Raw genomic sequence first — 24,244 nt, forward strand, 5'->3', positions numbered from 1 at the left:
TGTAAAATTGTATACGTACTTTGTCTTGTTGTATTTGCTGTTTGAGTGCGATGGCGCGTTTCTTGTCTTTGCACCGTTTATTTTGGAACCACACACGTATGACCCGCGGGCTAAGTCCGGTCATTTCAACCAGTTGCTCCTTCATGAGGGCGTCCGGTCGCGGGTTAGCCGAGTAGCACGTTCGCAACGTGTGCAGCTGCTTCTCGTTGAGCACCGTCCGGACGCGGGTTGGTTTGCCGTCCGACGAGCCTTTGCCCGCCGATCCCAGCCGGCTGTTGCCCGGACCATCCGACCCGGTCCGGCCCGAACACTTGTTCGAACCCGATTCTGATGAGTCTGAAACCGATAAATGGCCGTTAGAATCGAGTGTACAATAAAATGGTTGTGTAGTACATTCATTAAATCATTCAATCGATTAAAAGGCGCGTTCCCGATACTTCATGATAGTTATGGTTATATTATATTATATACTATATAAAATAGTGTAGTGGCAAAAGTATTTTTTAAATTAAAATTTTGACACAAGGCGTATGATAGAATAATGTTGCGGGTCAAAATCAAACACTATAATATAATAATATATATTACAGTATAATAATCTATAGCGATCGGTGAAGAGGGAACGTTACGATATACCTAATGACCATTATAATATAATAAAGTATATTGAATCTACGTTGCAGATAGAAATGCTGTTAATTGATGGTTTTTTGCTGCCGGCCTTACATGTTATTATATATATATATATATATATAAATACGCGACGATGGGTGCCGAGATTTCGGTTAGTGGGATTTTCGGGAGTGAATAAAAATCCTGCAGGGTGCTGCTGAAGAGTAAACACAGCTCGGGGAAGACTACACAAGTGGTCCAGTTCCCATGGCCCCTTGCTTTCAATGCTTATATGTATATGTGTGTGTCCTGCCCACTCCTTATATATGATAACCCTATCCGTTCCCCGTCGTCGTCGTTATCGTTGTAGAGCGTATTCAGGACTCCGGCGGTGGAAAAAAAAATCGCCCATAACAGCTGCGAAAATAATATTCGTTTTGGATTTCCATCGCCGTCGAATAATACACCACTCCACTGCAGTTGTACTTTTACACTCGCTATGTATGTGTATATATATATATATATAGGTGTGTATCCTTTGCAGTATACGTCATATTATGTCGCAACACGCGTACGACTATACAATTGCATGAACTGTCGAAGAAGAGGGAATATAACAGTACGTGTGTATATAATATTATGCGGCGTTAGCATATACGCAAATAAAAAAAAAAACTATTTGTTCGATGAAATTTGAATAGAAGGGTTTTGATTTTAATATTTATCACTCTGCAAAATTCAATTGTAATCTGAAACGGTCGTTGCACCGAACATACTTGATGTGTTATTGTTTCTCATAACTAGGACAATTGAAAATAATTATTAAAATTGATGTAATACGCATAAAAAATTATAAAATGCAAAACAAAACTAAAGATGATTTTACAAAAACCAAAAAATTCAATGTAGGTAACTAATTTTTCTTTACAATACTGTATTTTAAAATTACAATATTTTGTTACTGCTTACAATGGAAACATATTTAATTACTGCTTAATGTTAATATATTAAATAAATTATTTTCACATAATATTGTATAAATAAAATAAGTTTTTAATATTGTGTAAGTACCTACTACCTACTATTTATATAACTAGAAAATCGTAAAAATATGGAAAACTATATTGTATACATCAATTTAAATTCGTTGTTCATGAAAATAATACTGCAGATATATTTGTTATATAAATAATAATTTACCTTTTGGTTCTATATCTATTAATATTTTCTGTATTTTTCAACAAAAACTGAGTACAGAGAGTTTTTAAAAGCTTCGCTTGCTTGTTTGTTTACGCACATCTTTATGATGTCGAAGATAAAAAAAAAATTCGAAAGATTAGCCTGCTGGAGAAAAAGTATAGGTATACACGCGCGTGAATATGTGTATACGAATATATTTATAAAGGTTTACCTGTAAACATGCATATGTATACGTACATAACACACCTGTTGCAAAGGAGTTTTGTTCTTTAAAAGACTGATGCGATCTGTGGGAAATTTTGTTCTTTATACCTTCAAATATAGGCACGCGAGCACACGGCTCAATGTTTTTTTATATCATTTATTATTTTTTTTTGTACTTTAAGTAAAATAAATATCTTATACACAACCCCTTCCACCCAGTATTCTATAGTTTATTTATATACTTATTTGGAAACGCAACGACACGACGGCAAAGCTGCAGCGTCTAGACAATCTCGGGGGACTTAAATTTTTTCCCTCAAGTTTTAAAACTTTCTCTACAAAAAAACACGTATATAGTATTATATCTGTGGATAATTTTCCCGCGTTTTCTTATACACTATGGGTAAGTTACTTATACAGCTATTTATCATACGTGTAGGTACGGCTTTTCAATATTCGATGTTTACTCTTAAGCGTGATATTTGTTCGGAGCGGTATAAGATAAAAACAGTGCGAGCCCACCGCTACCTGAAGCATAGGCAGGTGTATTTGTGGCGTAACTCAAATAATCATATGTACTTATATATTATATATACGTATATACTATGTACATTTACACTACTGACGAAAAACCGATTGTCTCGATGATGCACGAGTGCGCGTGCACTAACGCGACCTCAATATTAACGTAAATCGCTTAGAATGTAGGTATATAATAATTATATAGGTACACCTAAACTATATGCACATGAGTATGCATTTTTGAAATGTGTTAGTAATTATTTAAATTTAATTAGTATAATATACATGGGCGTCTACTCTTATATGCGTATATTCGGGATTATATTTTTGGGGGTTTTCAAATCAGACAAATTAATAAATAATAAATATTTATTGTATGGATTTTTTATGCGACTAATTACTAGTTATATGATAAAATTTGTACCGTAAGGAAACAAAGATATAATAAAATTGTCCGTTCTCATTATAGTGTACGCCGAAAAAAATTTGAAATAGAAATTCACAGTACGTGCGTCACTGTCCTAACCTGTGCATATAGGAGTCGATGACCGAACGCGATATTATTTTTATTATATTATATATTAATATAGTATAGCCAATGTAATACAATATTATGATGATGAGGAAAATATAATATGATATAGCTGGCGCTGGTAGCACGTGATGTGATGTGGCGGGGATGATTGAAACGTCAACCGACCGCGCCCTGTAGTATACATATTATATACTATATATAATATAAATATTACATGTATTGTCGTCGGCGCAAACTGAAAATTATCGCGTTTTAACCACATTATAAGCCACGCGCGTGCCTCAGTACGTCGGAGACGTCAATTTTTTGTATCACGTCCCTAGAGACAGCGTCGGTGGAAGTTCGTACCTTTCCCTCCCTGTTATACGCGAGAGAGAAAAAATTTTTCCCCGGGGACTAAGCCGAGTAATATATTATTATTATACGTGTATCTATATAATACACGGTTGCGGTACGTTTTTCAATTTCTTCCATGGGTCAGAGTGCGGTTTTCAAGCGTGCAAGGACGTGGCGACGGGGGTAGGACATAACGGAGGAAGAAAAAAAAAAGGCAAATTGAGGGTTGTATCGAGTGTGCGCGGTGTGCCGGGTCCGGAACCGTTTGTGTTCGAAAACCGACGTTCCGCGACCGTTGGCATCGGCAGACACGTGACGATTTTATTATTGTTATTATTGCCTTGCGTGCGTTCGCCCTCCACGTAGTCACTGCCATCGTTCGCTTCTATACACCATTACTACATACGTGCATATAATAATGAAATGGTATGAAAACGACGAACGTGTTTGGGCTTAAATATTATGACAAAGCAAGGAAAAAAATCTGAAAAACTAACTTAACCAAAAAAAAAAAAAAAACAATCAACGTCCGAATCATTCCACTCGTTTATAATATATCTGCTTACGGATAAAGTTTTGAAATGAAATCAAGTGCGCTATGGTATAATTTTATACCTTCCTCAAAAAAACAACAATATTAAACGTGGAAGGAGAAATGAAAAAAGTTTCAGAATGTAGTGGTGCAAAATCAATAGTGGTGCTGGCTGTGTTCGCCCCCCCCCCCTACGCGTTTAGTTTCTCTCGTAAACAACTCGGTAATTAACATTATTCTAATGGCTCCGCCGCCGTTAATGGGCCGGACTTTAATGAGCACACCAGCAAAAGGGGCCTAATATTCTTTCTCGTTAACTCTGATGCTCGCCCCTCAGCTTTGAATATATCTATACTGTACAGTGGTATATTATTATTATTATTATGTATTTTATGTATAATGTATATGATATATATTTACAACGTTTCGTGTATTTAAATTCATCTACCTCTAAGCTTACAAGAAAAATAATTAACTAGCAAGATTTATTACGATGGTCGCAAGAATAGCTTGAACTATATAATAAACCACAATCAAGATACTTAAAATAACTAATGTAATGTAGAGTATTATTATAATATTGTACTTTCAGTGTGTATAATTTATACCTATAAGAAATAAGAACTGAATTTTATTTAAAATATTTTACTAGTACGGTTTGATTTTTTTTTTCGAAAAGGTTAATCAATAATGAATGAGGATTACTGAATTTACAATAAATAATTATTTATTATTATTTATAATCTATAAGTACATATTTATATGTGTATTATACGTCTTATAATATGTTAATGTCATGTTTGACGTTTTTTATTTAACTGTGCGTTTCACTTTTTTACGGCGAACGTGTAAATAGTATATATTATAAGCAGATTATCATATCAAATTGCATTGAGTGTCATGAAAGATTAAATAAACTTGCAAGCACACTCGAATCCAACTCAGTTTCATTGCTTTTTCTTATTAATATATACACATATTATACAGGATGGTTTGTCATTCGACGTGTCATAAAAACAGAGGAAACTCACCGAAACGGAAAACACCACTACGGACCGCACTGTATATATTATATATTAAATATACCTACCTATATATTATCACAATATTGTTGTCGAAGGTACGCGTTTACATTTCAAGGTCATTTATATCAGATAAAAAATATTTATACATGTATGAATATCGGTATGTTCTAAGAAATTGTAATGATTATAAAAAACCTAAGCACTTCATCGTGTATGTTCGAGGATAATATTGCCGTAACACTGTAACAGTATTACGTAAATAATATCGAATACCTAAATATGAATGTACCTATATATTAATCATCACTAGCTGTAGAATATTATAATTTGTCTTTAAAAGTAACAAAACGAATATATGTATATATATACATTTGTGCATGCCTAGTGTATGTACATATAATTTATACAATATTATTATTACGATGAATTTATTTTACCGGCAGAAGAAATTAAACGATGGTATAATACAATACACTTTTAAAAAATACTATCTATTTTATTTTAAACTTTTTATATACCTTAGGTATATATACAAACATGACAAAATTCTTAAGCAAATAATTTTAATAACTCGAATACTTCTAAAACATTTTAAACACTGCAGTAATGGATCTGATTGATAAACTGATTGATTATTGACGTATCACGCCAGAGTCGTGGCAATAAAGATGCAGTAGCGTGTTGTATACACTTGAAAATTATTGTAATATAATAATATATAGACAACATGCCAAACGCGTCGTTCCGAACATGATTTTAATATTTTTATTTTCGCGTTTCGATCGTTTATCTTTGCACCCCGTTGCGCGTTCTAGTCACAACCCGATAATGCTCATTATTTAACTCGAAAAACGCTATACACGCCGCGTATAATATTCTGCAGCACGACGAGGCGACGTTAACTCGATTTACTATATATATATAAGGATAATTTTATTACATGCAGCGCACACTTTGGAATCTATATACAATATTGTGTGTGTGTGCGTCTGTGTGCGTGCGTGCGTGTGTAGCGTAGAAAAGCGAAGTTAACGGCCATAAACGCATCGCGGTGAATATTGTCCGGGACACAGAGTTGAATAGGGTTTGTTTGGCGTAAATAGGGTTCGTTTAGCGGGCCCACGCTTGTGTTAGCCGCCACAGGACCGGAGAAACATACGGGGATCATGAGGATGGTGTCGAGGGGTGTGAGGGGGTTGTTGGCGTGGCAGTGGATACAAAAACGACTTCTGTCCGCCACCCCTTAAGAACCATCCGAAAACGCTTTTAACGTGATTAAACTTACCTCCCCCGACAAGCAGCTCGGCGCATTTCCCCCGTTTTCTGCAAAGCACATACGTGTATACACTATATATAGTGTTTGTTTTTTTTTTTTTTTTTTTTTTTTTTTTGTCAAGTTCCCGTTGACGCGTAATCGATAGTGCTGTACACGTATACTGCTTGAACGTGCGTTCATACATAAAAAATACATACAAATATACAACTAATATCATAATATTATTATGGAACAATGACTGATCGTTCACATTGACCGTCGCAAATCGTAGTACCTACATCTATCAGTGGCGGGGCATTACACTCAAGTCCGAACTTTTATGGCTGTCCCGTCATATTTGTGTATAAAAACGTTAATCATCATAATATATCTGTGATATGATGATATAATAATAGTTGAAACCTTTTAATTAATGGGAATAATGATGACCACGCGGCTTATAATCTCAAAATACGATAAAGATGTATTTGAATCGCTATATAGTATTATTAAAAACCATAATACTTAATATAAGTCATGCTATTTGTGAAGAAAAAACTATATTTCTATTACTTTAGCGCCTAACCTAAAAATTTAAGTTAATTTACCAACACTTTACAATAAATGTAATATCATCTGCTTATATCATTCTACTATACAGACATGTAGTATATAAAATAACGTGTTCCAAAAAAATAAATATAAGTACTATGACTTATAAATAGCATGTTTATTGTACGTTTTTTATATACCTACCCATGTATTACATTAAGTATAGCTTATACGTGATGTATATATGTTTACATTATTATAAGTTAGTAGGTATATATAGTTAATTTAAAAATTGAAAGATGCAATCATCATAATATAATATATTTTTCTGTATAGTAATAAAATCATACTCTTAAAATTTACTGAAATAGTAAAATTATTTAAAGTTCACGAACTTTATTTCCTCATATTAAAACCTTTAAGTCACAAATCCCTCACGAATATCATCTACTCTGCCTAGCTACTACAGTAGTACAATACAATCAATGTTATCAATGCATAATATCTCTACATACTTTATTTAAATATTATACAGAATAATTATACTGTAGGTACGGCGTTCACTTTTCTCTAATAAAATTGCTAAAAGAGTGTAGCGTATTTTTTGATTTGAATGCATGCTTCTGATGAGAGTGAGGGAGGCATTTCGATCGTCAGATTACACACAATATTCAAAAATAATATTACATATATATGTTTAACGATACGGAAGGAGCAGAGAATGAGGGAGATATGTGTTTATTGCGCCAACAACACATGAAACGGTATATTATATACATTCATATAAATCGCTGTGATTGGGGTGGACGATGTCCTGCAGTGACGTACGTGTACGTACGGTGTTTCCATTAGGCTAATGACTCGTCCAACACACACACACACACACACATATATATATATATATACTGTCCTCGCGATCAACACTCACTACCGCTCGACGGTATATATTCCACCCTTTACACTTTCATCAAAGTATGTTTGCGCCACGTAGGTTATTACCGCCTCTTATACCTGTATATCCATATACCTATACATTTAGCTGCACAGCTCAATATATATATAGTGTACTATACAAGTTATATATATTATGACACAATATAAAACCCAAGGGCGGCGTTTTATAAAGATGTAACTCTGATGCCCTGCGTTGGGCACACACTGTGCGGCACACTGTTGTCGCTCCCGGCGTTGTGTAATTGGAAATACATATTATGTACCTACGTAACACGGTTTCAACGTGTTATTAAATTAATATATTGTTTTTGACGACATACGAATTTTGTGAAATATCGTGTTTCGGATATCAATTTGGATTCTTAATTATTTGATTCGGCTAAATAACTTTTAATATATTATACAGGATTACAGGAATCTACAATTCACATTTCTCCACAAAATACTTATACTTTTTTCTTTCTGCCACGGCACCGAAATATTTATCACTTGTAAGCCTCCCAAAAATATAATTATATTCACATAGTGGCGAAAATTTAACAAGACCCTGGTATAATTCCACGTGAAAGTACCTACCGGAATTCGACCCTTCGTTGTGGTGCAATGAGTTGGTGCTGCTAGTGTTGTGATCGGCCAGCGCAGTATTGTTGTTGTTGTTTTCGTTGCTCTGCTGCAGCTGAGCAGCTATTTTACTCTTGGCGCCACCTCCACCGCCACCACCACCACCGCCGCCGCCACCACCTCCACCACCACCGTTCACGCTCGGATGATGGTCGTGGTCCTGTTTGCAAAGCAGCGTATCGTTGCGCAACGCGAACTCGTCACCGGGTATGAGCTGCCTGCTGCACGCGTTGCACCTAAAGCACTCCATGTGATAAACTTTAGTTTTGGCCCTCATTACGAGTTCGGTCCGATCGAAGCTCAGGTTGCACTTATCACATTTGGTGCCAAATAATCTAGAAAAAAAAAAATTGTTACTATGATGATGAGATGAGAAACAAATTTAATTTTCGACATCCGATAATTTAAAAATAATTAAGATATACATGTAATAACTAATAATATATATTCTTGTCATAACGCATAACATTATATTCACGCAATCCAATCGTGATTAATGAATTTTAAATTAACTCAATTAACGAACAAACCGACTTTTCGAGACACCCGTCATCAAACTTAGTCAGCAAATCGTCAAAAGAGTTCCACAACTTGCTTTATAATCGAGTATAGTAAAACATTATTGATGCGTAAAAAAACCTTAAGTTTTGAGAAAATTAAAATAAACATATGATTAATTAAATTCTTTAATACGAAGCTTATGTATAACATTTTATAACCAGGTTTATTACAAAATAAATGTTCATCAATTGCATTATTGTATATTATTATTCTATCATAAGTATTTACACTACGTAGTGCTACAAAGTTTATAGGTATTAAATATTTGTCGAAATTGCATTACAGAGTATATCAGTTTATGTATTTAAACTTGAAAAAATTGATACTAAATTGTACACTGCTCTTGCAGGAATCCAATCATACACCTATACGGCTATACTACAAGACAACTGCTCACGTAAAATAGCGCAATAATACCAATACGTATTAAAAGTTTAAATTTATATTTTTTTTTTTTATTTACAATTGCTCCTTATGACAAGTTTTTTGTACGCTCTCCGGCATCAAGTTATTATAATTTATATTTATTAATTGATAGGTACAAATATATTTGAAAACCCAAATCAACTTCTATAGATATAGTGTATACTTAATATATTATGTGTTCGTGTTCCAGACAGATTTACAAATTTATTATAATAATCTTTTGCACGACTCACCAGTTGTCGTCATCGCTTCGTTCGAGGGAGATATTTAAAAAAACAGCAGACAGGTTGTCTTTGATAAAAAAAAAAAAAAAAAAGGTTTAACCGCCGTCGCAGCGCGACGCGCTTGTAGTATTGACAAGTGCGTCGAGCATACATATACGACGAAAAACATGCGGAAGCCGAGACATATCGGATCTCTTTTCGGCCACCCAACGAGATTTATATAATATTTTAAAAATATTACATAAACAACATGTCAATCCACAATTAGCGTTTTAAAATCCCGCGTTCAATATACATATACACGTGCATAAATAGATCGTACAGGACGAAAAAAACTATAAACACTACACGTACATTTAATAAGTACTGTTTCAGAAACCGAAAACACGTGTGTCGTCACCGCAACCATCGGGTTTAAGTAAAACCAATGCCATGCGGATCATCTAAAGGTGTGTTGTATTATAGTATTATATATGTATATCGTGATCGCGACTACTGTATTTACGGTCGACTTGGTAAACAAACACGCGCGTACTAGTGCGAAAAAAATAAATCGTTTTACACGATCTTATATATTATGTAAGTACTTACCACATTACCACCATGTCAGGATTAATGGATTCTATATTATATGTACTGTACACAATACGTAGGTACTCCGCAATATAACGCCATATAGTCTTATTAAGTGTAACGCAGAAGCGCAGTTCGGTTCTATCCATATAATAATATTTAATAATGCATATATATATACAATATACATACAATATATATATATATATATATATATATATGTATATGTATACTTTATATTATACAAACGTATATAAACACCGAGACGGAATGAAGTACGTTTAAGTTTCGTTGACGCGTATCCTTTTAGCACCATTTATTCGTTATTAATATAATAATAAAATAATATAAAATATTTTATGAAAAACATCAGTCAAATATATCGTTAAATACCTAGGTATAATTCTTTATGAGTGACCCGATCGAATAAAACATACTAAAAATGCGTTTGTGTCATGATGATGCATCTGCAGTATAAATGTATAATTTATAGGAAAACGAAACGGGTTATTCAAATTTAAACATTTATCATAATATAGGAATCATACGATTGAACGCCGAATATCAAGCATCATCATTTATTATTGTGGCACGAAATGTGTCGCATTCAATAATTTTAGTAGTTAACGCATCTCATCAAAATTGAAAAGGTATTGTAAGCGAAGAATAATTTTCAACTAGACAACAGAAAAGAATAAATTATAAGTTAGAAAAGGATTCGTCATACAAATGGTTTGTAGCTTACAACAAAAATATATTATTTAAGGGCCAAAATTACACGTATCATTAGTTAAACCTATTAAATAATATATAATTAATAAAAGGTAAATATAATTATTTACGAGTACTATAAATTATATAAAATTCATGATATATTTTATGACTTATGTAATAATTGTTGATACCAAAATATAGTATTTCAAATGTGATTTCATTCATAAACCTAAATTTATCTTTACCACTTATTGAGCCCCTCTCGTTTTTACTTTATTTATTTTTTGTTGAAAAATTGCTGACAGTTTTTTGGAAAGGCTCTAATTATCATTATTATTATATTTTACTTTTTTCTTGAAACTTATTTTTCCAATAAATTAAAATAAAAGTCTATTTCTTACTTTTAATTTCAACCTAAGGTGTAGTACTTGTCATTATTTGCAATGCCTTGTAACTATAATATAATAACTTGTATTTATACAAAGTTAATAATGATTACTTTATATTTAGTATTAAATATTTAAGTAATAGTAATTTATTACTTGTTTACTTACTATATGCGATTGATGGTGGCTACTGGCTATACTAATATTATTCTTGATTATTTCTAATGTAATAATTGATTTTAATTTTGAGAAATTTTTCATGACAATATTATGTAATGTTATAATAATTATAATAATATTTATTATTATTAAATTATCAACATCATAAGGAACAATTACGAATTAAAAACACCTAACCTAACCGATTTACTGATATCATACAAATAATGAGCTAAGGCATATATATTACGTACCTAACCTACATACTCTGAATAACATAAAAATAATATTCCTAGTATATGTAAGATGTCTATATCTATAGATATTTACAGAATCAGTATTTTTAATAATTTCAAAATGATAATTCATAATAATAACAATAATAATGACTTACGAGACTTAAGGTTGATTAGACATTAATTATATAGTCCAATTATATCTAGGATAATTTTTTAGCCATATATTTAACATATATATATCAACTATAAATTAAAATATGTTAATATAAATAAATAATTATTATAGATTCTGATTGTATATAAAATAACTAAGCTCAAAATTTGAAGCTATGAATTACTACCATAAATAGAGGGTATACTGATTGCTATTACAGATAGTACAGATTTCTTATTAGTGATTATTTATCACTAATTAATAATACGTGAGCGCCTATACATTTAAAAAAAAAAACAGAAGTTCTTAGAGGAAAATTTTCTTTTGGTTCAATAGTTTATACTGTAGCTTACAGTAAAATATTGATAAAAATTTGTAGAATTTAAGTCTTTCATTGATTACGAATTTTTCAAGACAAATTAGATTAATAATAATTATTAATGTAAATAGATTTATCATAAAAATTTATATTTAAAAAATTCTCAACATTATACAATATATTAAATAGCATAGAGCATAATATTTTTTTATAATAATAGTTATGTGCATTGTATATTATTCAAAACATATTTCAGATTATAAAATATATGAATATGTCTAATTATTTAATTTTTATATCAATAATAAAGTAGATTTAACAATGAAATAAAATGTAACTAGACATTTAATAGAAGTACAAAGTTATATTTTTAAGTAATCAAATACATAATTTATAAACAATTATTGTTTTCAAATGTTACATATAATAGAGACAATATAGAGATATAATGTAATTCATTTTTTCATACTATCATATTGTATATAAATGCTAGATAGCCAGATAATATAGGTTTAATGCCTACAAAGTATTAGTTACGTAATCCAGTAATCTGTACTCTGCACTCTGAGAATTGTAGGTGGATTGTACATTGTACACAGAATATACCTACTATAGGTTATAATATACATATATATATATATATATTATATAAATAAGCCTAATTATTAAATTTTTATATCAATAGTAAAGTGGATTTAACAATGTAATAAATTGTAACTAAACATTTAATAGTAATAGGTACAAAGTTATATTTTTAAGAAATCAAATTAATAATTAGTAAATAATCATTATTTTCAAATGACATGTAAAGACAATATTGGGATATAACAGTATTATTATATTTTTTTATTATAATATGATTTTGTTAATAAATACTATATATAGATTTATCTGTCTTCCAAGTATAGTATTAGTTACGTAATTCAGTGATCTGTACTCTGTATTGTGTACTTATTATAAAAATTAATTTATGATATTTTGCAGGATGCTTTATAAATAACTTTAAGAAGTACTTTATTTATTTTGTTTTATATGATAAATCAATCATCAACCCAATAGTTGTTGACAACTAAAATTAAATCGTTACATAACATTACATGTATTAGAAAATTTATTGTTTTACTATGATAAAATTACAGTTTATAAAAAATAAATAAAATGATTATTGCCTAAGACTGAAAAAAATCAACCTAATCAAAATTTAAAAAAAGCCAGTAATTATTAAAGTGGTATCAAGATTTAATTGTTGTAAATCAACTTTTAATTTAATAGATTATGACTTAGATTGATGTTAGTTTTGCCAGTGTTTATTATGGTAATAGTCTTTTTGATTGCATTATAACTTTCAAGAATAAAAACTGTTCTAACATTTTTATTAATTTTATTGAGGAAAATTAGTATTTCATATCATTTTTAAAATATTATTTATCAATGGAAAAAATAAAAACTGTAACAGAAAGTTATCTCCTTATAATACCTATACACTAAATAGATACAATTAAAAAAAAAAAAAAAAAAAAAAACAGGAAAACGAGATCTAAAGGTAAATTGATTATCAATAATGGTTGAAACATAAAACTTATAAGTTTTATTAAATATTAAAAAAATGATGGCCATTTTGACCATAGCACAATTAATGGCAAACAATTATTAAATTTAGGGAATATAAATACTTACCTAGTTATTAATTAATTAATATATCATCCAATGTGATAAAATAAAAAAATATACTAGGTATAAATATATGTTAGTTATTTCAACCAATTTTAATGCTGCAATTAAAGTAAATACCTAAATAAATATTATATTATTATTATTATTGTAAACCTATACTGTTTCAAATATAAAATATTACTGCAAGCTGATGATTAATGATGTATAAAAACATAGTGTTTTTGGTATTTTAGATTTAAATAGGTATTCCTATACGTATAATATAATATTATACGTAATATAATAGTGCAACATTATACTGTATAGAGTGATGATTGATATTTTGCAAATTATTTTAAATGATTTATCGATATAAATATAAATAGAACTATAGCCGAATAACTCTGTACGAAGGTTTTCGAATATCGTATATTACATTATTATTATTACTATTATTACTATATTATGTCGAGTGTCGACGTTACCCTATACGGCTATATACATCATACGTATAAAAAAAACATGCACCGCATATATACACATAACTTTGGCGGCATTCGTATGACCCTTGCTGCAGGAAATAATAGAATGTGTGTGCCTATATTGACACAATGTCATCTGTCATGGAAGGCCCCAGAGCCGATTTATTTACTCAAAGGGAGAATTGGGTATGAGTACCGTGTAAACATCGACAGACATTCGAAAACAAGAGGCGTGCAGATGCATTTGACGTCCGTCACAAAATGCACATAGTTATCATTAAAAAAAAACATGATATATATATCATGTATTAAAAATATCGAATGACTATGCTCACGGAAATTAGCAAAAAAATATACGGGTTTGTTTTACATAACGGACTCCGAATTTGGTTTATTGTAAAATAAAAAACGTACTTGCTATACCCACACTGATATTTACCTACATATGTGTATGATACACAGTATATTATATTTTTATGTTACCTAACCATATTATGTACAGATAATAATATAGTGCTGTAGATAAGTATAATATGTTTAATATAAATGCTTATATCAATATCTACATATTAACAAATACCAGATATTAGATTATTGATTTAAATTGAATAATTTCAAAAAAAAAAAAAAAATTGTTAAGAAAACATTCTACATTCACGAATGATAGTTAATATTTAAAAATAGTTTATGTGAATAAACTAATATTTATAAAATAATTTACTAGCTATTAGCCCCAACTTAATTGGGAAAAAATTAATAAACATCAAATACGACACTACATTGGTGTATTTCGGTTTCAATAAATCTATAACTCCAAAAGCAAATTGACATCTGTAAACTTAGTTTTGTGAATATTAATTCGATTTAGATGAGTAATTTTCCTGTTGAATAGAGCATTATATTTTAGAACATAGTTCAAACTACTCTCTACATTTTCCTGATATTTTCAATGAACAATCTCTAGTATTTTCGTCGAAATTGGTCAAATAGTTTTTAAGTATAAAATAAGCTACTAGTAATATTGTGTTGAATACTTGAATGATAAACAATTAAATACAAATTATTGGCCGGTTGGTCAATACAATTTTTTTTTTTTTTTAATTTTAATTTTGTAACCAATTACAATTTTATACGATTATAAACAAGAAAATTATTCGATTTTCATAAGCCAAAACGAAATTCATATGTGAGCTATCTTATATAGTAACTTATAAGAAGTTAAAAACAATGCAAGGAATATTCTTCAAGTCATATAAAATATATAATTGGAAAATTTGAAACCAAATAGTTCAATAGTTTCCAAGTTACTTTAAACACTTCTTAATGGTACAAAAATTTAAGTAACTGAAATTCTATAATCTTTAAGATATATAGATGTACTTTAAATTTCCAAAAATATAAATTTTAATAAAACTTAATAATTAAAGAAAAATATGAGTATGATCAACTTGGCAAATAATTTTGTATATATTTAAAGTGTTTTACTAATATTAACAAATAATGGATAGGTAGATTTTAGGGATAAAAAAATCATTATGTAGACGATGATCTATACACTTACATACCTATATTATAGTTAGTAATCATGATGACTAATTTTAATTTATTACCTAGTCACTACGTTGTATAAATTAAATTTACCAATAAATTTCAAATACTTTATCGTCTTTTTATATATTATACCTACACGCGCAATATCGAACGTCGTTATGGAACATAGTTTATTGTTAGTTTGTATTACGCCTAGTAATTAGGACATTAGATACAGCGTGACGCACACATACGTAATTAAAATTATTATTATAATGTATTTTTTTCTTATTTCAGAACAAAATATAAAAAACTATTTTGTTTTCATACTGTCTGCATCACATACGAATGTAAATATGAATGTATATGTTATAAAAATTCTATCAAAAATGATCCATGATGTATAAAAAATGATATAATTTATGTTTTCAAAAACAAATATATATAAGCTCATGATTAAAAAAAAAACCTTCCAGTATTAGATTTTAAATAATAGCCATAATAATAATAATAATTTAAAAAAATGCAACGGTCTAAAATTTAACTGCGTTCATATTACGTTTTATACTTCGTAAAAATAGTATCAGAAACGTGTGTAATATAATACATACATTATAATATGTACGAGTAGGTATACTAAATTGTAAATTGTGTATTATTATAAAATAATTTGCTAGTGGCAAACGTTATGCATACAAGCAGTATACTAAATTATATATGTATGTATAAATTAATGCATATTTTATTCGATAATTGATCAAAGGAAAAGTCGAAAAAATGATGATACACTACACCCCACCTTTTTAGAAAATAATTATTTTAAAATTATTTTTCATTATTATATATACAATATACATCTAAAATATAATATGTGATAATTGTTTTATGTATATATATTTATACGCATATTATGCGTTATAAATTTATAATATTAAGTATGATGTTATACTACCCATATACTTATACTTATCAATTATTTTAAGTATTGGTACCTGTATACAAGTCAACTAAGATTTGCGTTACAAAATTAATTGAAATTACATACAATTTTAATCTTATCATTAATGCTCATCAGATTTGTAACGATACTGTATAACACTATATGATAATACAAGCACTATTTAAATGCATTTGTATATAATATATATGTGATGTGTTGGTTATTTCATCGATATTTATAACTGCAGTTAATATAAGATAATACTTTACATATTATAAGATAATATATTTTTAACATAGCCATCATATCATTTAGGCTTGTAGCAAATGTATAATTGATGAATTAAATTTTATCTTTAATTTATGTTGTTATTTATAATTTTTCGAAACATGAGATTGATACATAGAGTTAAAATTGAAGTCCATATTCCCAAATATAATACGTAACTTACGTAAAGATGTTCACTTTACAAGTAAAACATATTTACAATATTAATTTACTGGTAATTATAATATAACAATATATTATGGTTATTACCTGACATAATCTAATTTACAATAGGTTTTCCCATCTCTCACGAAACAGGTACAATGTTCATCCAAAAACTGATGGCACTCGGCACACTTGAGGCAAGCCGCGTGCCACTCCAAGTCCGGAGCGACCTTCAGTATGTATTGGTCGTTGATCGCACCGCCACAGCCCACGCATAGACTCAGCCGCCGCCGTTCTGAAAAATTTAACAACAAGACACCTGATTTTAAATAAAATCTATACGCAGTTTATGTCAATTTGCGAAATATTAAATATATAATTTATTTATAATTTATACATTTTGAGTATAATGTGATACGCAAGCATGTAAAATATATTTATCCATTACATTGCAGAGCAATTCAACATAAAACACATTCCTGCTGTTGATGGTCAACACACATATAATACATAGGCGTATTACTACCGCCTATAAACCCGTATTATATGAGAACATGTATATGACGTATAATAAAAATATGTCACTTGCAATATCTCATGTTTTTTACTGGTTTTAACAACGTTTATTTGGGATATAATGCCGAAAACGTTAACACACTTTATATAGGCACAATTTATAATTTGTACCTATATAATTTAAATGTATACACCTGGTGGATAAATACACGTTGCATATGTTATTTATTAGATGGGTACATAAATAATTACAATTTATTTTAAGTTTATACTATATTGTCTATATTAATAAGTCTATATCAATGCTGGAAATATTTATTTATGTGGTAATGATTTTAACACTTAATTACTCTCATTATTTAAAAAAGTACTCATTTTCATAGCAAAACGAGGTACTTTCTGCAATGACGTAAATTAACCCAGATCTGTTTATAATTATTAATAATATTTATTGTTCTGTCATTTTATATGATAGCTCGTTTCTACCTTCAGCAGTAAAATATTATAAAAGTAAATTTTTCGGTAGTTCATATAGTCAATTAAAACTTTAATAGGTAGGTAGTTAAAACTAAAGTTTAAAATTAAATATAATTATTGAATTATTACATTGATATATTATATATGATAATATATGATTATATATATATATATATATATATATAAGATAGGTTGGTTATACTATATGTGTGTGCGTGTGTGTCTATATTTTATCAGTTATCACATACATACGACAAACGCGTAGACCGCGCGTGTTGTCTTTTATGTGCAAACACGACGCGAGTAATGGCGGGAAAAACTTAATACTGACGCAATGATGAATTATTATTATAAAAATATGTAAATACCAATATTTACATATTATTTTATATTGGTATGAGAAATCGTATGCGTTATCATAACAATTTTAATCAACATTTCAATAAAAATATTGACTATAAGTATGTATATAATTTATCATATCGGACACCTATATTTCTACAATGATTACAATATATAAGCATATAATACTTAAGTAAATATATGGTATGTATCACAATATTATTAAGCACTAACACTTATGCATGGTAAATACTCGTACCTATATATATTAAATAGAAATAAATAATATATATACATAGTTATGAAGAATAACTCAGTATTATACACATATATAGGTATATATGAATGTGTGTGTGTGTGTGTGCAGGGATATTTCAATATGTTGTTTATCAGTCAGGGTGACTCGCCTCTTCTCCTCCCAATTGGTTGAATATTTGCTTTTCTGAAAGAGGCATAAGTTACCAGAGAAACATTTATATCAATTTATAAATATTAATAAGGTTATATTTTTATAGGTATGTAAATTTTTAGTGAGTAATTGTTTTAGGAACTATTAAGTTTTAATAAATTAGATAAATGTTAAAATAAAGAAAAATCGCATGTCAATTCCCCGAAAATTGACAATATACCTACCTATTAGGTATATGAATTTGAATGGAAATCATTAATTTATTGTTTTATATTCAATCTAACTTGTAAAATTACTTTTTTTCACCCAATAACATCGATATAGGTTAGATGTATTATACTATAAGTATACAATGATACGTGTCTGTAATTCTATATTATTCATCTATACATATTAGTTATCAGTTATTACCTGCATTTATTTAATACTATATATTATTATTTAACATTTTCTGAGATTATCTAAAAATAATATATTACCTACTAGCAACTAATAACTATAGGTATATAGCTCGTACTCCCGTCGTTGTTTTCGCTGACCACGCCAGCGTGCAAAATATAACTATGCGGTATACGTCTCGTTATTATATACAACACACGTGCACTATATTATACACCGTACATTATCTCGCACACATAAATGTATATAATGTATAAATATATATATATATATGTGTGTGTGTGCGTGTGTGTGTGTGTGTATGTATAGCGTTGTGGTTGTCGTTCTATTGGTCGTATATTGGTACAGCCCTCCGGGGCGGAGTCGAAACGGTATACGTCCGTTCAAACCCGTTCGGTAACAGATAACGTCTCTTTGATGTGCCGCCGCCATGTTTGTACTTACACGAGATCGACGTGTTTCCAACAAAATAATAATAAAAAAAAGTGTATAGGTACACACGTAATAGGTATGGGTAGACCTCCCCACTGATAATAATAATAGTATATATAAATATATATATACATATATATAAATTTAATCACGGATGGACGGACGTCAAGGCATATTACTCGATAATAATAATAATTATGATAATGTAGCCAATAGGCATAACATGTAGTAAATGGTAATTTATAAGACATATAAAAACGATTCAAACCAATAAAATTCCACGTACAAACCTTGTATGTTAAGTATATTAATGTATTGTGTATTATTCAATACAACTTTATATGTTTTAGACATTATTGGTACACGATGACTTAACATAGGTATTATATTACTTACTTAAAGTATTCTCTAAGGATATTACACACTTTTGCTTTTTTCATTTATATAATTATATAGTTTGCATTAGGAGCTGACCCCAGAATAAGAAGTTGCGCAAAAGTTGCACAGATGATGACCATAACGCGCAATCATCTATTCGATTCATAACACTGAGAAAAAACAATATGAAGTAGTTCCACGACAACTACCATTATCGGTGCTGTTTGACTGTCATTCACCGATTTTTAATTAAGACGATCTACTGGTAATATAGTCTTACTTTTAAGAAGGGAGGTAATATCGCATGCATAATGTAGTATTATATACATACAAATAATAATAGATTACATAATCTTCCTTGAACTTCTACTTACAATAATCATCGACAAAGAACTTCTTTTCTTTAGGGCGAATTTTTGATAAAAAAAACTGACTTTATATTGTTTAGTAGTATAGTCATATATTATATATAGGTAGTCTTATAATGATCAACTTCACATCCTCTCCCACATCTTCCATTCAAAAATATATAATATTTAAAAATAGCTTTGCTCAGTATCTATATTATATTGATTTATTGATACAAGATAATAGTAAATTATAACCTTGATTATGCATATAGGTATATTCACTCATGATATAATATTCACAATGTAATATATTAACTAATATACGTAGATATGTATGTAAATGTGTATTTATTATTGTATGTTATAATTGATTATTTTGTTTAGCTAAAAACAAACAATCTGGATAGATAGATAATTTATAATTATTCTTATACTGAATACAATATCCTATATACAATGTATACCTGAATATATGCACACGTAATTATACGCGTAACCTATATAACAAGCATATTTATATAGCCTATATAATAGATACACTATGCATATTCAATGAAATTTCAAATTGTAAATATTATTATTTATGTAATATAATACCTATAGGTAAGTGAAAATAACTGCAATAGTAGAAAACAACAACGAAAAAACGTGCAAATATCGTTCAAAACCTGCATTCATATATTAATTCTTTAGATATAACAGAAATGCATATTATAATACACAGATATTTGATACTTTATGGTATATAATATGGTATATTTATAAATTTAACTCAATTTTCCTAATACAAGCTATGCTTACAAGGAGTGTTACATATTATTTCTATCTTATTTATACTGTGTACACCTATATATTTATAAATATATTACTTTAATAATTAATATATTGAATACATCCTTGAAAATATAATATTTAATATATGACCTACAATGAGTTTAGTGTTGGTTTAGTTTATATATGATAAGTATAGTCTCAATTTAGCCATGTAAATAAATGAAAAATAAACCTTTATAGTTTGATTTCACGTGTAAACTTTTCAGTGTAAGTAACTTGTCATAAATGAATCGGAGTATGTTTATTCTGATAAGGTACCTAATATGAATTTTTAAGATGTTTTTGTCAGAATTTTGAATTTTTGCTACCTTATTCATTATGTAACCAATATGTACATTATAAATTATAATACGTAAAATATCATGTATATTTATTTTTATTTATATTAAATATTAAATTTGGGCGGAAGCAACGTTTGCGTTGTGTACTAAAGTCAAAAAGTCATAATTATCCGGATAAATGCAAAAATATATAGCAACATAGATACACATTAAAAAAATCTTACTAAGAGTATACACATATTATATGCATTTAACTATACTTTTTAGTTATTTGTTGTTAAATATATCATCTTCTGATATTTTAAGTCACCTATATACAGTGAAACTGAACGCAAAGAATTAATTTTTTTCAATAACTATACAAAATTATATAAAAATATATATAATATAGTTATATATTATTATGTACTATAAAAATACTCTACAATATGATTCAAGTACTTTATTAAATATAATTATTATTAATAGGTTTTTTTATAATTATTTAAGTTAACACAGCTATTTTGTATAGATTTTACGTTTTCTCATAGTTTCTCTGGTCTATCAGCAATAGCCAATAACCATTGACCATTGTTTTTAAAAACTCTGAACGTCATTCGTAGGTACTATATGAATTGATAACAGTGTAAAGTGTATAACGTAAAATAGATATTATTAAATTACTAAAGAGATAAAAAAAAAAATGAACGGTAGCTGATTGTTGATTCAAATGGCACAAGTTGCATACATTTGTATAATAACTATATAGTCATCATATATGAAGATATATACTTATTTTATAATATTTTATTATAATATTAGGCGTATATCTATAATACTACATAATTAGGTATATAGTTTTAATTGTATTTAGAATAAACGTATTTTGTACATAATAATACAGTACTTATAAAATTATTTATACACAAAATACATATACATTATTAAAAGGATTGGAAGCGGTGATTTTCTGTCTTTGTCTAAAATACGTGTAACATAGGATTATAGACGTATTCTATTTCCAACGTATCAATTGATATAATGAAGCGATAAGAATTATGAAAACAGATATAAATTTGTCATCAAGTCTATTTTAAATCGACTTCTTCACATTTTTGATTTTTTGATTTAAACTTCTCCAAAAATTGAAGTATGTTAATTTTTTAATTACTCTTTTTTAATATATCATGTTTAGGACTTTGAGGGAATAATATCAAAAATGTGAGAAAGTTGATCTGAAGTAGTCTTGACGACAAATTCATATCTGTTTTCATAATTCTTATCACTTCATTATATTAATCGGTACGTTGGAAATAGAATACGTCTATAATCCTATGTTAAACGTGTGTTAGACAAAGACAGAAAATTGCCGCTTCCAATTGCCTGAATTGTTATAACATTCATTGGCTAAACACAGTCCACGCTATAAAAATGTATTATATCAAAACAGAAAAAACTTAAAAAGGTATTATACATGTAGTATAATACATATAGATTGACAAAAAAATATTTGAATCATCGAACCGTTCAGGAAATTATTTAGTTTTCTATAATATATTAAAATAAATGATATGTAAAATATATTGATAATAATTATAAGATGTAATTTTCGAGAAATTAAAATCAAATTATGTGTACAATTTATTTTTACATATATATATATAAAAATAGAATTTTACATATTTTTGATATAGATATAATACAATATACCTATATTGTATAAATATCATGTTCAATGTAAATATGTAAATTAAAAATTAAATGTAAAATAATACAATTCGTAGGACGGTAAATAAAAATATCGAAGACGTGTTAACGACCCACATATATATATATATATGTATGTATATATAGTTGATTCAAAGAACGTATACCTATACTTTATATTTGCATTCAATAAAAAAAGAAAAACAATAAAATGTATTAATATACAGAGTGTTCAATAAGTTTTGAAATGATTATTAGATGAACTGCGTGATAAACGATAATATGATGTAATTAATGGGTTATTAAATATCGTAGTTTACAAGTTGTGGCCCGACAAAATTAATGGTACATAAGTTGTATTCCAATGATAAAGTGGGATACACGAGTTATTGTGTTCCAACTATTTTATTGTTTTATTAAGTTTTATATAAGTTGTGTGCTTATGAACTATGTTTTATTCCATCTGGTGTATGAGTATCATCAAATTCGATGTTACGTACAGATAAAAGTCGTGAAACATTTCACTCGAAATTCAACTCTATACGTTCTATGAAAGCCATTCCAATATATTTCAATTTACTGAAGTAATAAATAATTTACAATGAAATTTATTTATTTGTAAATACCTAAATAGTATACCTTAACAGTATCTATAATATAGGTATTATATATAGGTCCTATATATAATGGCCATAGTAACCGCGGATTGTTTCTGTTAATAATAATAATAATAAAGTATACATATAATGTATAATATAATATATTTACACAACCTATACTCTGTATATCATTACATTTAATACAACATTTAAAGGTGTAATATATATTAATACAACATTTTAAGGTGTTTTACACTGTGTCGTTTATATTTTAATACATCGTGGTGTTCATATCCCAGTGTTTTAATTGATTTAATTATGCTGCTATTTTTTTAATGTACCATATTACCAGGTGTTGTTGCCTCTTTGAAAATATTTAGAATTGTATTTGTTTACATAAT

The 24,244-nt window shown here is 28.5% G+C and overlaps 1 protein-coding gene across 3 annotated transcripts in view; it reads right to left on the reverse strand.

The window, feature by feature from the left end:
* The window catches only part of LOC112593228 (insulin gene enhancer protein isl-1-like), a 50,640-nt gene that overhangs the window by 6,727 nt on the left and 19,669 nt on the right, over positions 1-24,244 (reverse strand). For 2 of the 3 annotated variants that reach the window (XM_025337583.1, XM_025337585.1), the window contains exons 3-5: positions 17,246-17,459; positions 8,304-8,683; positions 20-336 (exon numbers count right to left, since the gene is read on the reverse strand). In XM_025337583.1, coding sequence (XP_025193368.1) covers positions 20-336; positions 8,304-8,683; positions 17,246-17,459 — 911 coding nt within the window. The remainder of the gene's footprint in view (positions 1-19; positions 337-8,303; positions 8,684-17,245; positions 17,460-24,244) is intronic. The other variant, XM_025337584.1, reaches the window with a different exon arrangement.

Source organism: Melanaphis sacchari, unplaced genomic scaffold (assembly GCF_002803265.2).
Source record: "Melanaphis sacchari strain LSU unplaced genomic scaffold, SCAv2.0 Contig1_pilon_pilon, whole genome shotgun sequence".
In the NCBI taxonomy this organism is placed as follows: domain Eukaryota; kingdom Metazoa; phylum Arthropoda; class Insecta; order Hemiptera; family Aphididae; genus Melanaphis; species Melanaphis sacchari.